Below are 16,564 nucleotides of genomic sequence, written 5' to 3'. Positions count from 1 at the left end.
AATTAGTTTTATATAGACATTAAAGAGCCTTGATTTATCGAAATGATTCATAATGATCGAAATGATTCATCTGTGCATAGTGACAGTACCTTATTACCTCAGTATCTTAAATTTATTGTTGTGCTAAGCTGCATGCTGGAATGTAAACAATTTATTTTACATTTAACAGTAAAAGAAAATTTATGTAAATTGGTCAAATGCAGAAAAATGCTAGTCTCCCGTACAAAGTGGGTAATAATTGTAAAAACAGTATAGCAAGTTTCTAGTATACAGTAGTACAGTAGTTCCCAAATAAAGCTGTGAAGCAGTAGTTTGGCCAGCAGGGGGCAGCACTAGCCTGCCCACTGGTGACAGGTGGACCGCAGAGGTTGCACTCAAAAAAATAATACTGCATGTTACTTAATTCAATCAGTGAAACATTTTTACACTTACAAATATTGAGTAGATATGAAAGCTCTCAAATCTGTTAAAACAAAACCTGAGTCATGAGTAAAATCTAAGACATTTTTTATAGTATGTCTGAACGAATTGATTTGGTTCAATTACCTACACAAATTGAGTAAATGTAACTCAATTTGGGGGGGGGTCGCACCCCAAAATGAGGGGGGACGGCACCTTGCTCAAGGGTGCCTCGACAGTGGCTGGGAGGTGAGCTGACACCTCCCACTGTCAGCTCACACTCCGAGGTATGTCCTGGCGGGAGCGGGATTCGAACCACGGATGGCTGGGCGATCTGTCTTCAAGACTTCTGAGCCACTACCAGAGCGAACGACCAGCACCCCAAAATCGTAAAAACGCGGAATCGGTTCCGTTCTGTTTACTTGATGTTTTTAAGTTGTTAGTTACGTCTCCAATACAGTTGAGTTGACTTGTTTAATAATTGCACTTATTAAAACTAACTGATATTTATTAATGTATTCTCAAAAAGGTTGGTGAAACATACACTTATTGTTACAAATATTTTAACCCTGTAATCTGTGTGTCAAATAATACTTTATTTTAAGTAAGTAAACTTAATTTACATGTGTCTATTTCACACAAATATTCCTGTTGGAGTTTTACTGATTAATTTTGATGTAGTAAAATCAAATACTCATCATGATGATAGTCAGAATTTTTATTGAGCATGCATAACTATATATTACTGTCACATTTACTAGGTCCTTGAATCATTTTTAGAGTGTGGTCTTCTCTTTGCTCCAGTTCACTCATCAATCAAAGGTGAAGGAATAAAGGATTTGTATTTTTCAATGTTGCTCGATAAGGTTAACAAGTCTGGAGTTATTTCTCTTCATCAATAAATTTCACCATGACATTTTCTCTCCAATTATTAATCAATATCATTGATTATATAATTTGTCACTCCCAGCAGCAAAGCCAGCTGCAGCAAAGAGAGTTTGCATTCATATGCAAGGTTTGTAAATGTTGGAGTCAGTATTTTTGTTGTACCATATTTACATGATGCTCACATATCATGTCTCTGAGTGGAATGTTCTGTACATCGATTGAAGTTCAAGCAAGAGCAAACAGAAGGGATGTGCAGTGGCATAGTCCATAGATCTTATTCCACCAGCAGCAAACACATGAGGCTGGACTCACACAGGAAGATGGACCAGAGAGGAGAGCTGTAGGATACTGTAGAGACTGAAAACAAGCACGTCTCTTTTTACAGGAGAGGAGGAGAAAGATCTGTGCGATATATTTATCCGTCAGCAGCACAGGTCACCCTCCACTCAGGCCTAAGAGTATCTCCTGTGGATGTGGAGGAGCAGGTGAGAGTGGGTGAGGGGGTACGGACAGGAAAAGGGGGGGTATGACAGTAACCGTTCCAACTGTGGTTGAGTGGGGCTTGATAGGTGAACGAAGACCGTCAGACGCCCCCCTCCATGACTACCCCCACGAGCAACACGCATCCTGTCTCCCCGTTTCACTGATGCATGATTTGTCAAATGCAGACTCTGATAGACTCTTACAATCAAGGCACACACGCACACGCACACACACACACACACACACACACGCACACGCACACACACACGCACACGCACACACACACACACACACACACACACACACACACACACACACACACACACACACACACACACACACACACACACACACACACACAGGCTATCCAAATACACAGAAATACAGAAAAACACACATACATACAGTTCACCTGTTGCTCTTGGAATACTGCCAATCTGAAGCTGTACAGGAAATGAGCATATGGGTCAGATATGAGGCAGACTCTTACTCCCCTCTCATCTCTCACTCTCCCTCTCTCTCTCTGTTTCATTTGGAATTATTACCTGTCCATCTAATAATCTACGTGTGTGTGTGTGTGTGTGCGTGCGTGCGTGCGTGCGTGTGTGTCCAGGGTCGTGAGGGGGAGAGGCAGAATTAACAGTGGAAACAGTCTGAGCTCAGACATCTCATGAGGTGGATGTTTACGTTCTGACTTCATCCATGAAGGGACTCCATGATTATAACATAATTTAGGGCAGTCTGAGAACAACAGCTTCTAATACAACACAAAAATGACAAAAAAATTATTGACACAAAAATGACACAAAAATTATTACTCATGATAAATTTATCAATATCCTCAACTGTTTGTCCACTGATGGTGACATCATCACCGCCCTGTTTCTAGAGGTAATGGTTGGATCCATTTTGCAGACTAAGAAAAATTTTACAATTTGATCTCACAATTCTGAACAACAGGTGATCAGCCTGCAAGACAAGAAACAATCCAACTCCTTTCACAATCTGTCTGCTGGAAAAATATCAAAAAGTTGCTGGTTTCTGCCTTAACAATTTAAGAGACTGGTTGAGCAAAACTGAACATCTAAGTTTCCTTTTGGTGATAGAGATGTTTCCCTATTTCTGACACGCTGGGGATTACTAATCAGAAATCTGTCAGTTTTCAGTTAAAAATCCAGACAAATTATTATTTAATGCAAAAAGTCCTTATGCTTCTGTGATGAAAAGATTTATTCACCATGGGTGTATTCTGCTTTGCTAATGATGCTAGTCTAAGTATAGTTCCAATTTATTTCATGTTACAATCCAGACCCATGACTGCAAAACATTTTGTAAAGCCATTGTCAGTCAACACAAATGACTGCATTCTGTTTTTGCTAATGTCCTTTACAGTATCCTGGGGTTTTGTGGAATTTGATTATTGTGTGTAAGTCCATAAGTTCCTGCTGTTCTGTTCAAGTGGTGCTTTAACAACAGCACAACTGAGCAGGACATGACATAACAGTTACACAATTTAGTTGTAATAGCAGAATTATTTCTCAACAAATGATACACATAGGAGGGAAAATCATTAGAAAGAGATGCATTCAAGAATGTGTATGGAGAGTATTTTTATGCTTCAACTATGTATCATGAAGCGTTTGACTCCATGTCTTCAGCTATATGTTTCCTAGCTATTTTGTGAGAATCAATTTTCTGCATTTCCTCATGTGGGCCCAGTGGCAAACTCACACTGTCTTGAACCCTTTGTCACGACATCATCGTGGCTGTGTGAACACGTCTGTTTACGTCTCCCAAAGCAGCAGACAGAAATAGGAAGTATAGCTGAGAAGCGTTTCAAACAGAGCTGACCTCTGTTTGGGATCCTAAGCTTCCTTTCATGCGCTTTTCTGTGCATCCGCTGAGCTACGTCAGTGCGACAACCAAACTGGAAAATCAAGGGAGTGGGTGTGTGTGTGTGTGTGTGTGTGTGTGTGTGTGTGTGTGTGTGTGTGTGTGTGTGTGTGTGTGTGTGTGTGTGTGTGTGTGTGTGTGTGCGTGTGCATTTGTACCCACAGGGCATTCTTGTACCTGTCCAAGGATACCAACCGTTGTTTCCCCTCCCTCCCTGCTCCACCCACTCTGCTCCGTGGCCCACGGGTCTTGGAGGACCAGCGAGACTTCTGCAGAGACATCACTTCCAACACAAGCCCCTAAACCCTGACACACACACACACACACACACACACACACACACACACACACACACACACACACACACACACACACACACACCACCTCTCTCTCTCTCTCTCCCTTTCGAACTGTCTTCCTCACTTTCACTCGTGCTCTCCCACAATAGCCCATCCACCCGTCCCCAGGGAAACACATGAATATGGAGGAGGATGCCCAAGAAGCACATGACACACACACACACACACACACACGCACGCACGCACGCATGCACGCTCACACGCGCGCGTACACACTCTCACTTTCACTCTCTCACTCTTTCACTCTCACTCTTTCACTCTCACTCTCACTCTCTCTCTCTCTCTCTTCCCCTCTCTGTCTCTCTACCTCACTCTCTCATTTCAATTATTTATTTATATATGGATACCTGGATTTGAAGCTGCAGGCACTCCCATACCATCCTCCACCCTTACACTCCTCTTCTGTGACACATTCTGGACGAGCGCTTTTGTAACTGTGTCTACCAAATGACACAACGTGGGTCCTTTTTAACCTCACTGCGCGCCGCTTTCAATGAAATAAAAGATATGCAGCAACTAAATGGCGTGATATATTTCAAAGACACGCCGTCAGCTTCGGTTGCAGTGCAGATGTCAGCAGAGCATTTGTGTTGTGTCAATACAGACTGCACATTCTTTCTCTATGTGACCAAACTGGCATGCAACTCAAGGAGACTACAGACTGCTTTGTTTTTCACAGACAAACATGCAAGTCTGTGTTCCTGTTGACAATGGCTGACCTCCTTCTGGAACCAGCTGTTCCATCCACTGTGCAGAAACAAATATTGTAAATGCATACAATACAAACACACATACACTTGGGGATTAAAACTTAGAGAGCACACGCAGTTAACACAAAGCACAGGCTGCAATTTGCACACAGAGAAGTGAGTGTGTGGGCAGGTCCCTGGCAGGGCATTGCAAAACCTAGGTGGTGATTTCTCCTCACTGAAAGCTTGGGCATTGAAAGCTTAGGTCACGCCAACTCCAGTTCTCCTCTGACCACCCAATGCCCATGTGTGGCACTCAGGGGCATGCCTGTCCCCTTCAATAACCTGCATTGAAACCCGAGTTCTCCACTAAGTGTGAGACAGAGAGCAGGAGGGGGAGAGAGAAAGAGGCTAGGTATGTCTTCCCTAAAACGCCCTCTACTCTGATCAACCGAATGAGAGCAGTCAGAGAACTTCTTTTCAAACAGAAAGTGTTACACAGCACTACCACAATAACTCATTTAGGTTCACTGACGTTCATACAGCCAACAACACAAAAGCAAGCAGCACAGTGTCTCACACAGCATGTCAGCCCCATAAACCGGACGATTACCACCAAAACACAGTCAGCCAGGGCCGGGCTGCCATTGGCCTTGTTAATGCTGCTGCATCATTAGCAGGATTCTCACAGAGTCCTGGAATACTTTCCTTACAGTTAGACTAAATAAAAGTCCTATGGGCATTAACTTGAGTCTGGCCAGGCGGCTAGTTATGACTGTTTTGGGTTTATGTGCGGGATGGGAGGAGGGACGAGCCGGGCCGGCATCTGCTTGCAGTTTCTGATCGGGATGTTTTAATCTGTCATCCACTGGGGATGTGGGTGTATTCATTCAACACAGTTGTCATGTTGGCTGAACAGGATGTAAAGTATTTCTGAGCCCTATATACACACACATAGTTACACACCCATTCTAATAAATACAGTCCCTTCAATCCCGTTTGTTCATTCCTATAACAATTTATTGGATTGAATGGCTACATTTGTTTAGCTAGATGTTATTTGGAAAAGCTGATGGAAAGCCGTGTAAGAAATAATAGATTTTAAATTTGATGATCACATTTAGCAGCAGCTACACTAACTATGAGGAGTGTCAGGATCTAGACGATGGTTCCAAAATATTTTCCATGAGAGAACACAAATATCAGCTTCAGTCAATTAACTGGGATGGGTTTTTTTTAGAGCGGGGGTCAGGAGAGGGGAGTCCACCAGTGTAAGGATGCAACATTTCCCACACACACTTGAAAAGATCATGTGACTTACTCTTGTACAGCACGGGCTATAGACAGCGCAGTGGAGCCGGTCTCATTAACACTGTCCAAAGTCACGTTTGGCAGGTCATCGTCGTCACTGTCACTTTTGATCTGCCTCGGTGACAAGCCATTGGGGTCTGTGTGGACTGAGAGGGTGGAACACAGACAAGGAAGACAGTCAGTAGCAACATTTGTGTTTGTTATTCATGTGTGAACTATGTGCACCACCCCAACCCCAGTGACCACTTCAATCTTTACTACGTCTAATAGTTTAATAATGACAGGATATGACAAGCCTGAAGATGACACTCACTCCACCAATCACTGCTCTGCATCTCTCACAGAACATCCTGGTAATAAGAGATTCATTCCATCTAACTTTTTTCTGTTGCACAAACTGAAGGAAAAACTGACAAAAAACCAAATGATCCCAGCACTCTGTCTCTTAATACGTCAAAGTTACATTTATCCCACAGCTTGTAACGTTTCCCCTCAACCATTCACTGCACATTTTGCGACAGCCTGCAGCTAACCTGTCATCCATGTCTCCATGGACACATCATGGAATACTCCAGATGAATGTAAAAAAAACAAATGATGGCAAATAAAAGCAATTTTAGAGAGCACTTGTCAACGAACAGTTGCTGGAAATACAGTCCATTAAGAATTGATTAAGTTATATAAAAAATTATAACACACGGAAGAGTGAGAGAGCGATAACGCAAGAGAAAAATAACAGACAACGTTGAGACACAGGCACAAAAACTAATATTTGTTTTCTGAGGGTGTAATGATGTACGTCCCTCTAAGTTCTGCCATATCTCCCGTTCCTGGTGCTTTTACAAGCTTCAGGACGTCATCCCTTCTGCCCTCCCAGCCAAGACCGTGGCCATAATGGGCCATAATAAGGGTCTAGTGCGAGGAGCAGACATGGTGTTATTACTGTAGGGTAGGTGGGTTGGGGGGGGGTCGCCGCAGAAATAACATTGTAAGTCTTTTTCTTTTGCTTTTAAAGCTTTCTTACTGTTGATGGAGACGAGGACAGAGTGGTCACCAGCTCGCAGGGCCTATGATAAACCTGTAATTAGTTCAAAATGTATTGTGCGTTGAAAAGCGGTATTTTGAGCGAAGGACACAAAGGAGGAGTGGTGGAGAGGTGGGCAGAGCACCGGATTTCTTTCTTTCTCTCCTGTTGTTTCCAGTCAAGCCCTGTTTCCATGGTAACCTCCTGCCGGAGACAGGGAGACATCAGTGAAAGGAAGGATACCCGCCCTCTCTTAAAGAGGATGGCCAACCTGAGCATGTGTGTGTGTATGTGTGTGTGTGTGTGTGTGTCTTTGCATGTGCGTATATGCATGCGTGTGTGTGTATATGTGTTCGTGTGTGCGCGCCCGCGTGTGTGTGTGTGTGTGTGTGTGTGTGTGTGTGTGTGTGTGTGTGTGTGAACCTAAGGGTGAGTCGAAATGTTTGTCCCTGCAAGTATTATTTTGATCTACATTGAAAGCCTCAGTAGGGTTTTGCTTTTTTTTTTTTTAAGTTAAATGAAGTACAGTAAATGTGTGTGACCCCCATCAAACTTAATTCAGGCAGAATGGGCTTAAGTTAGCGACTCTCCTGGTACCAATAAATTACAAATTACACTACAAGAAAACTACGTGAAATATTACCAAGGAAAAGTTTTTATTGTTTGACAGTGTGGACATTTTTGATGTAAACATCCTCATTAAGTCATATTTAGAACAATTAATAGTAAATACTCTCTCCTGGTTGCTGCCTCATTAATTCTAACTGCGCACTACACCCGTCATTAAACACCCTGCACAATCCATTTCCGTTTTATTTGTGTCTTCAGAGCTTCTGTTTGGCTCATGTTTTTTGTGTGTGTCGGTGTCTTTGTGTCTTAGGCAAGGCTCTCTTTTTTGTCCTTCCTTTGTTCTACTTTTTTTTTCCAAGTCTGAATTCCAGTGTTTAAACATCCAGCTTTAAAAGGATTGTCACACCCAGTGAGCAAAGTGTCCATGTGAACACTTGCTTTAAATACACATGTATTTGGGCATACAGAATGTGAGTTAAACATTAATGCTCATCCTGCTAGGAGTGACAAGAAACTCCTTTACGACAGGCATCTACCCTGAGCTCTCAGAGACACCTACAGTGAGCTCACTCATAGTCAAACCACACCCAGGGAGAAAAACCAATAACACAGACCAGTGAGGCCAAATATGAAGAACTGCCCCACATATTTGCTTTCACTGTAAAGAAACGTAACAACAGGTGTGGTCCTGGTTATCTGCACTAGAGGCTATAGAAAATGTCAAAGCAAAATCTCTGTCAGTAAAAGCAAAATCTCTGTCAGTAAGAGATGAAGAGCCTTTCAACCTGTACAACCTCATCCTTGCTCCGAATGTGATCGCCTCAGGGGCCATCTCTGAAAGAACACATACACGCTGTCAGCATTTGCAGCTTTTTGCCTGTAGGTTCTTTGACTGAAGACAGTAGAGCATCTGGAATGACAGATTGTCACCGGTATGTCACAAATCACGTCCCGTACGTACTGGAGCGTCAGGCTTCGTACCTTGGATGCTTTACTGTTAATCATAGATGATAAAGTAAAGCCTAGTGAAGATAGTGGTAGTGGTGACCATCTCTCTGATGATAACTCTGACCGACACTAACTCCCCCTTCTTCCTCCTTCATTCATTCCAAAGGTAAGATATAAAGTCAACAGCTGACTCTGGATGTTCTTATTGTTTATTAGCCACAGTAAGAGTACATGTGTGTGAATGAGAGGGACCCAAGTGGAAGAGTGAGGTTACAGGGAGAAGAGATCAAGAAGGTGGAGGATTTTAAGTACTTTGGGTCAACAGTCCAGAGCAACGGAAAGTGTGAAAAAGAGGTGAAGAAGCGTGTACAGGCAGGATGGAATGGGTGGAGGAATGTGGCAGGTGTGATAGAAGAGTTTCGGCCGAAATGAAAGGAAAGGTGTACAAAACTGTGGTGAGACCAGCGATGTTGTTTGGTCTAGAGACAGTGTCACTAAGGAAAAGACAGGTGACAGAGCTGGAGGTAGCAGAGATGAAGATACTAAGGTTCTGTCTGGGAGTGACCAGGAAGGATAGGATCAGGAATGAGTACATCAGAGGGACAGCACATGTTAGAGGTTTTGGAAATAAAGTCAGAGAGGCCAGACTGAGATGGCTTGGACATGTCCAGAGGAGAGACAGAAGGATGCTGAGTTTTGCACTGCCAGGCAGGAGGCCTAGAGGAAGACCAAAGAGGAGGTTTATGGATATAGTGAAAGAGGACATGAAGGTAGTTGGTGTGAGAGAAGAGGATGCAGAAGACAGGGTTAGATGGAGGCAGCTGATTCGCTGTGGCGACCCCTGAATGGAAAAGCCGAAAGGAAAAGAAGATTTCATGTTGAGTAATTATTTAAGGGAATAATACTCTTATTCAGAGTATTAATGACATTAAATGACCTCAAATGGTAATCATAGATTGTAATTTAATAAATAACGACTTATGAACAAATAAACTTACAAACAACCTCTCAGAACCAATTGTGTTCATATGTTGAGTGAGGTCTTACCTTTGCCCTGGCCTTTGACCTCGTCCAGCAGAGGTAGCATGATGTTGTTGAGGCTGGAGGGTGATCGAACAGCAGTGGTGTACATGAGGGGCAGTGACTGCACCACAACTGGGATCCGGTGAACATGGCTGGCCAGCTTCCCTGCTCCCTGAAGGCTCAGGGGGCTGGAAGGAGGAGGTGGCACAGAGTGCAGGATGTGCAAATATGGTTGACCTCTCATTCCGGTTCCAGGGGCGACCAGAGGACCTGGTGTAAGCACCGATGACGCTGAAGTGATAACCGATGGAGAGGAGGAAGAGGACGAGGATGGCGACGATAAGGTAGATGGGGAGAAAGCAGATCTAAGAGGGGAAGATGAGGAGGTGGTGTTAAGGGTAATGGATGAAGAGGAGGGGCGGGGCTTGTTGATCGACAGGTCAACGGGCTCTGTCTGTGTGTGGAAGTGCAGGTCATGAGTGAGCAAGTCCTCTGGAGGTTCGGCTTTAACTCTGCTGAGGAAGAAGGGGACGCCGTCCATCGCAGAATAAGGGCGCACTTTGGGTGACTGTGGAAGAAGAAGAGGACATGATGTACTGTAAGAGCCTTCATCCATAGACTCATTTAGATATTTTATTGTCCTAAAAATGCACAAGAGAGCCACAAACACAAAAGCAGAGAAAGAAATAAGTGAGAAAAGTCTGTCAACAATTACAGTATTCTATTTATAGCCAAACATTGTTTGTTAATGAACTGAAGAAAAGGATCGCCACTTTGGTGCATCCAGCTTCAGGAACAGTAGTACTGCATGATTGAGAGATGTCATAAAGGTTTATATGGTGACATTTACTTTCTCATGTTCATTCAAGCATTTGACTTCTCCCTTGAGGTCGCTTTAGTGAGCATGATATCATCAGCAGAGGAGTGAAGATAATGTCTCTCAAACTCGCCCTCCTTTCATCATATCCCTTTATCTTTCTTTTCACTTGGCGAGGGTCACTCTCTTACTCTTTTCCTCCTGTTTTCCATCACTCCCACTGAATCACAGCTCTCTTGGCTCACCCTTGTATCTCTCCTAAAGCTCGTTTTTGACGGTGGAAAAACATCATATGGGCTCAATTTCCTGAGCGTCTCCCTCTGTCTCTCGCCGATGGGCCTCCTAAGGCCACTGCTGGTGGCTCAGTGTATCCCTCAACACATCTCCTAACACCAAGCAGACTGGAACACACCCCACTCCATCTGTCTGCACAAGTTTCAGGAACCTGTTTACTTAGAAAAAGTAATAAGGAACACACAGCTGAAAAACAACTCCTACCTTTACTACCAACGCTAACATTGTGGACACTCAAGTTTTGTCGAGCAAGCCATGTTGCATACCATGTAGCAAATCCCAAGTGACTATTTTCACTGTGGGAGGAGTGCTAGAGCTTGTGGTGAGCAGCGCTGAAGCTCACAGTGGAACCTTTCACAGGCTGAGTCACAGTCAGGGCCATTGGGGAGCGAGCACATCCCAGAATTCTGCTAATCTTACAGGACAAACTCATTAAAGGAAAGGGATCAAAAATTCCAAGTTGCACTCCAATTGCAGCTGCAGCAGATATAAAAAATTACATGCCATGAATTTTCATCTTCACTTTGTTTTTGAGACTTGAATTTCTTTCCCCTTATGTAATGCTGGCTGCTGGCTGAGTCCACTGTGATTTGTGGATTTTTTTTTCAGGACATGTGTGTGTGTGTGTGTGTGTGTGTGTGTGTGTGTGTGTGTGTGTGTGTGTGTGTGTGTGTGTGTGTGTGTGTGTGTGTGTGTGTGTGTGTGTGACTTTATGTAGTACCCTGCTATTTTTACTCCACACTTATATACTTGTTTTTGGTCTACAGGAAATGTTATGACCCCATGAATCAAAATGTGCCCCTCTCTGTGTAACCCCTTAGTTGGAAAACAAACCCTACCTTGTGAAATCTGCCCTCTGAGGACCTCTGAATCTTTGTGGGGTTCAGTTTTGGGTCAGTTGTGTCAGGTCAAGGTTCACCGAAATTATGATCAGATTCATCACACCACCCACAAAGAATTTTTAGTGTTTTTTTAACACACTCTTATGTTTGCAGCTATATACTTAAAGGAAAAAAGACATCGATTGTTTATGTTTATATATATAAATATATATATATATATATATATATATATATATATATATATATATATATATATATATATAATCATAATTATAATATAAACAGCCTTAGCTGTAACAATTAAATATACATAACCCCAGTCTTTCTTCATAAAATTGTGCAATGATTGTTTCTGCTGTGCTGCTGGAAAGCAGAATCATCATGATCGAGTTCATGGAACCTCCTATGTTTTCTTTGTACAGCTCAGTTAGTGGAATTTACCTCAAGGTTGAGGAAGTGACCATTTTAAGCAGTTACCCCAACTGCTCTATGATGTAAGGAAACAGTTCTGCTGTGAGAACTAAACCACAACAATAAAAAAAAACAGTACATATCAAGTCAAAACCTGGAAAACAACAGCAGGAGTCTGCAGGGAAAATAAAAGGCAGGGTCATGATGCCACACTGACATTATGATGCTCTGCTTGAGTTCAGTGCAAGTTCTGGGAGGTGACTGCAGAGGAATGCTAAACTGAAACATTTCTATGATAGTTTTTTCACTTTTTAACACAAGTTCTTTATTGTATACATCAAGAATTACAACATGTGAGTGATTGAATTCCACCTGAACTGTTGCTTATTGTAAAAAATAAAACCACAAATAAAACATGTAGAGAACAATATTCTACCTGGTCTAGCTGACCTTGGGAATGATACTTTATCTGGTGCTGTAGCAAGTAGCATCTAAAAATTGGTGAGTGCATGTTTTTCTCAAAGAAAGTAACAAGGCAGTCAGAGATTGCAACAACCCGCCACACCCCTGAATTTGGAGGCAGATGCCTCCCTCAATATCCCATCTTATCCGGTTCCTAAGATAAGTGCAAAAATATCTCAGGATAGTACATATCTCAGACCATAGATAAAATCTTTGATCTATGGTCGGACGGTCGGACGGACGAATACACAAACACTGACAATTGCAATACATCAATACTTCGCGGGATGTAATTAAAACGCTTAAATGATTCAACAAATGTATTCCTTTGAGAGCTACATTTTTCATTCGACCACTTGTCATTTAATTTTTGCAGTATATGGCTTTGTTCATAATAGTTAATGTGAAAAATCATGCATAGAAATCACATGTTTGCAGAGCTCTTCTGATTATCATCATAGTGTATATATAAAAATCAGATGATAGCTATCCTATGTAAGTTTTTTTTCCTGGTAACATCCCGCGCAGCAGTGATGTATTGTAATTGTCAGTGTTTGTGTCTTCATTTGTCTGTCCATCTGTCCGTCCGTCCGCACGTTAGTCCACCAAATATCTTCACAACTGTTGCAGATACAAAGATGAAACAAAAAGCACATTACTCGGGCGGCAAAGGGATGAAAATAAGATGACCTTGACCTTGAGAAAATGAGGTTGAGTTCAAATTTCAACTTTTGTACACTCAGGAACTGGATAAGATAGAAAGAACAGGGAGAAGGCCAGTGTGAGTAAGACCATAGATCAAAGCATTAACTTTGATCTGAGATATCTATCCTGAGATATTTTTGCACATATCTCAGGAACCAGATAAGATAGAAAGACGAAACAAAAGATGTTATATTCAGGGAGGCAAGGGGATGAAAATTAGATCACAATCTTGACCTTAAAAAACTAGGTGAAGGTCATATTTTCACTTTTATACCTTCTTAGGTACACATCTCTGAAATCTCAAGACAAATAGAATGCACCAGTTAGAGTAAAATTTTGAAATCAGGGGTGTTGGGGGATGTTTCAGTCTCTGACTGCCTCGTTTTTTATTGCTGCTGAAGCTATTTCCAATAGTTATAGAACTTAATAATATGTATGTTTGCATTCCGTGACCTTTGTTCTTCTCTTGCATCAACTTCTACATCTACTTCTCGTGGCCTTTCTTGAAAGACACCCAGGCCGGCATCAAGCAGCTTTTCCACATGATCACTTTGCGTTTGTATATTCTTTTTCAGACGCGTGTGTACCAGGACCTGCCTGGAGACATGGACCCCGAAGGCTTTGAAGTCCTTATACACCACCAAGGCTCGTCTCAGTGTTTAGGAATATTTGTATTTGTCAGTAAGAGCTCCTAGAGTGTCTCTAGTTGGCTACTAAAATTCTGCCGTCTTGCCAGTTGTCCATGCTGCTGAAGCAGGACAAGAATCAAAAAGGAAGCTGAAGAAAATATATATTTGCCAAGCGCAAAAGCAATCGTAGTGCCTTCCAGTAATATTTCATAGTTTAAAAAATTGATATGTTGTTCCAATCCTAAACTGAACCTAAGCCCAGTTCAAATCTGATGTAGTAAATTCACACACACACACACACACACACACACACACACACACACACACACACACACACACACACACACACACACACACACACACACACGCACGCACAATCGCACACATACACACACATGCACGCACGCACAATCGCACACATACACGCACATGCACACCTTCATGCAACTAAAATTAGGGTACCCAATTTGATGCACTTCCACATTCTGCCCCCCCCCCCCCCGCCAAAAAAAAGGGCCCAAAAGGGCAAAAGAAGATTGTAAAAACGTGGAATGCTTTACAGGTCCTCCAAAGTGGACTCCTTCAGAGGCAAGGATGAGAGAAGGTTTGGTCAAGCGGTGGAAGAGTTAAAAAACAATGATTGTAAATGATTTCTAGTTTTAACCCTCTACCATCTTTATCTTTACTGTAGAAAATTCCTGAGTTCAATGCTGCATCCACGAACATAGGTTAAGGTCCTATCATGCAAGACAAAACCCACATGTCAACAGCATCTGTAAAAATATTCACACTTCTTTGGACCTGAGTTTATCTATGATTTGCTGGGGGTATATTATAGCCCATGGCGAGGGCAACTTTCACATTTGTAACACTTTAAATCCTAAAAGATACATACAGTGATACCTCTACTTACGAATGTCTCTACTTACGAAATTTTCTACTTACAAAATTTCTCACCAGGAAAATATTACCTCTACTTACGAAAGAAATTTCGACTTATGTAATGTAAAAACACAGTATCGGCCTATACTCAAATAAAAACACAGAACCGACTGATACTCGAATCTCCCACAGGTTCCTGAATGCAACATTTTCATAGCTGCTCTGCCATTGGCTATTACCTATTAAGTATCTTCCTGGCATCCCATTGGCTAAGAGGGATGCCACTCCACCTCTGTCTGGAGCTAGAACGGTGGTTATGGAGTGTCTCGGCATTCGGAACTCGACCTGTGAGGTAGTCTGATACTTTTGCGCAAATATAATAACTTCTTGAGTATGTATTCGCTATGGACCCCAAGAAAGTGAAGGAGAAGAGAGGAAAAGAAAAGACGAAGAGTTTTTTTGTCCTTACAAACAAAGCAAGAGATAATAGAAAAGCATGAGAAAGGGATGCGTTTGGTTGATCTCGCAAAGAATATGGCCAAAAATCTACAATCACCATGTTATGAAAACAAAAGGAAGTTTAAGGAGTTTAAGGCATTGCGTGGATGGTTGGAGAAGTTCAAAAGGAGGACTGGAATTCACTCTGTTGTTCGGCATCGTGAGATAGGAGCGCATGAACAACGGGGACAGCTGTTAAAAGGTAAATGACTGTCATTATTATTCTTTACTCTATTCTTTGTTTTTTACGTTATACACAACTCTCATTTATTGTGTAATAATCTAATCGTAACATGTATTGTCACATGTTTTGACGCATTTTTATGCTTTATAAAACATTTATGTCGGACTTTTTGTGGGCTTGGAACGGATTAGGACATTTACATGAAAAATGCGTTTCTACTTACGTAATTTTCTACTTATGCAATTTCTTCCGGAACCAATTAATTTCGTAAGTAGAGGTACCACTGTATAGGTGTTGAAGCAACTTACTGTTATGCCGTATGGCAGATTTCTCTGTGACGTTCCTTCTTATTCCAGCAAATCAGTCGCGATGCACATTCTGCATGATAGCAAGACTCAGCAGTAGCAAGACTCTGGAATAAAGTGCAGGGAGGATGAAGGTATGCCTGGGGTCCACACCTGTATGTTCCTGAAAATGTTTGGCCCATTATCTGGTGCAAATATGACACAGAAGTTGTACATCAGGCCAGAATGATGATAGTTTCACTTCGACAATAATTACCTCAATTCCTAAATGCTTATTAGGACACAGGCAATAAAAATGCCCTCATTAAAACCTTTTCTGGAATGTTTTTCTTTACAGGAATGAATTTTGGAAGAAGAAACCAGATGTTAGCTGTACTTGCTGGCAACCCATCATTATGACAGTGGTATAATCAGCATAATAAAATATACAACATTTCTTCAGATGGCTTTTTGGTTTTAGAAAAAGCAATGAAACATTGATCATGATGCCAGAACATTTAGGAAGTAATGTGGAGAAGTATCTTGATTTTGTATTTCTTTGAGACTCATAAGAGCAGCTGCAGTAATGGTCGATTGTCAGTGGAGAGTAGTTAGTTAGTGAGGGCAGTAAATGAAAAATAGATCTCTTTAAACAATATGGGTTATTTTCACATACATTTGAATGAATTGAAAAGATTGTTTCTCTTGATGAATTCTACTTGTCCTGTTTCTCCGTTTGCTAGAGGAGTCATGGTGATCATGACAGTAAGGATTGAATGCAGTTTACAACCTGGTAAACTTCTCCTATTAAATGGGGGAATTCTTGTGTGAAAAGGTCAAAACAACAGAGGGTTAAGTTTGTTCAAAAGTGTAAAACAAAAAGTTAATTGCATCTTGGTGTTAGTCTGTGGGCTATTTCAATTTCATTTTGACAGATACAAAAAGAATGCGCTTAAACCTACACGTACC

General features: G+C 41.8%; 1 protein-coding gene across 3 annotated transcripts in view; it reads right to left on the bottom strand.

Moving 5' to 3' along the window:
- Positions 1–16,564, bottom strand: part of klf12b (Kruppel like factor 12b) — a 43,927-nt gene that overhangs the window by 7,917 nt on the left and 19,446 nt on the right. For 2 of the 3 annotated variants that reach the window (XM_068328824.1, XM_068328825.1), the window contains exons 3-4: positions 9,612–10,155; positions 6,033–6,168 (exon numbers count right to left, since the gene is read on the bottom strand). In XM_068328824.1, coding sequence (XP_068184925.1) covers positions 6,033–6,168; positions 9,612–10,155 — 680 coding nt within the window. Of the gene's footprint in view, positions 1–6,032; positions 6,169–9,611; positions 10,156–15,619; positions 15,802–16,564 lie in introns of all 3 variants that reach the window. The other variant, XM_068328826.1, reaches the window with a different exon arrangement.

The sequence above is a fragment of the Antennarius striatus genome, chromosome 12 (genome assembly GCF_040054535.1).
Source record: "Antennarius striatus isolate MH-2024 chromosome 12, ASM4005453v1, whole genome shotgun sequence".
NCBI classification, from domain to species: domain Eukaryota; kingdom Metazoa; phylum Chordata; class Actinopteri; order Lophiiformes; family Antennariidae; genus Antennarius; species Antennarius striatus.
Note: the sequence above shows the minus strand (reverse complement) of the source record. Positions and strands in the feature narration are given on the sequence as shown.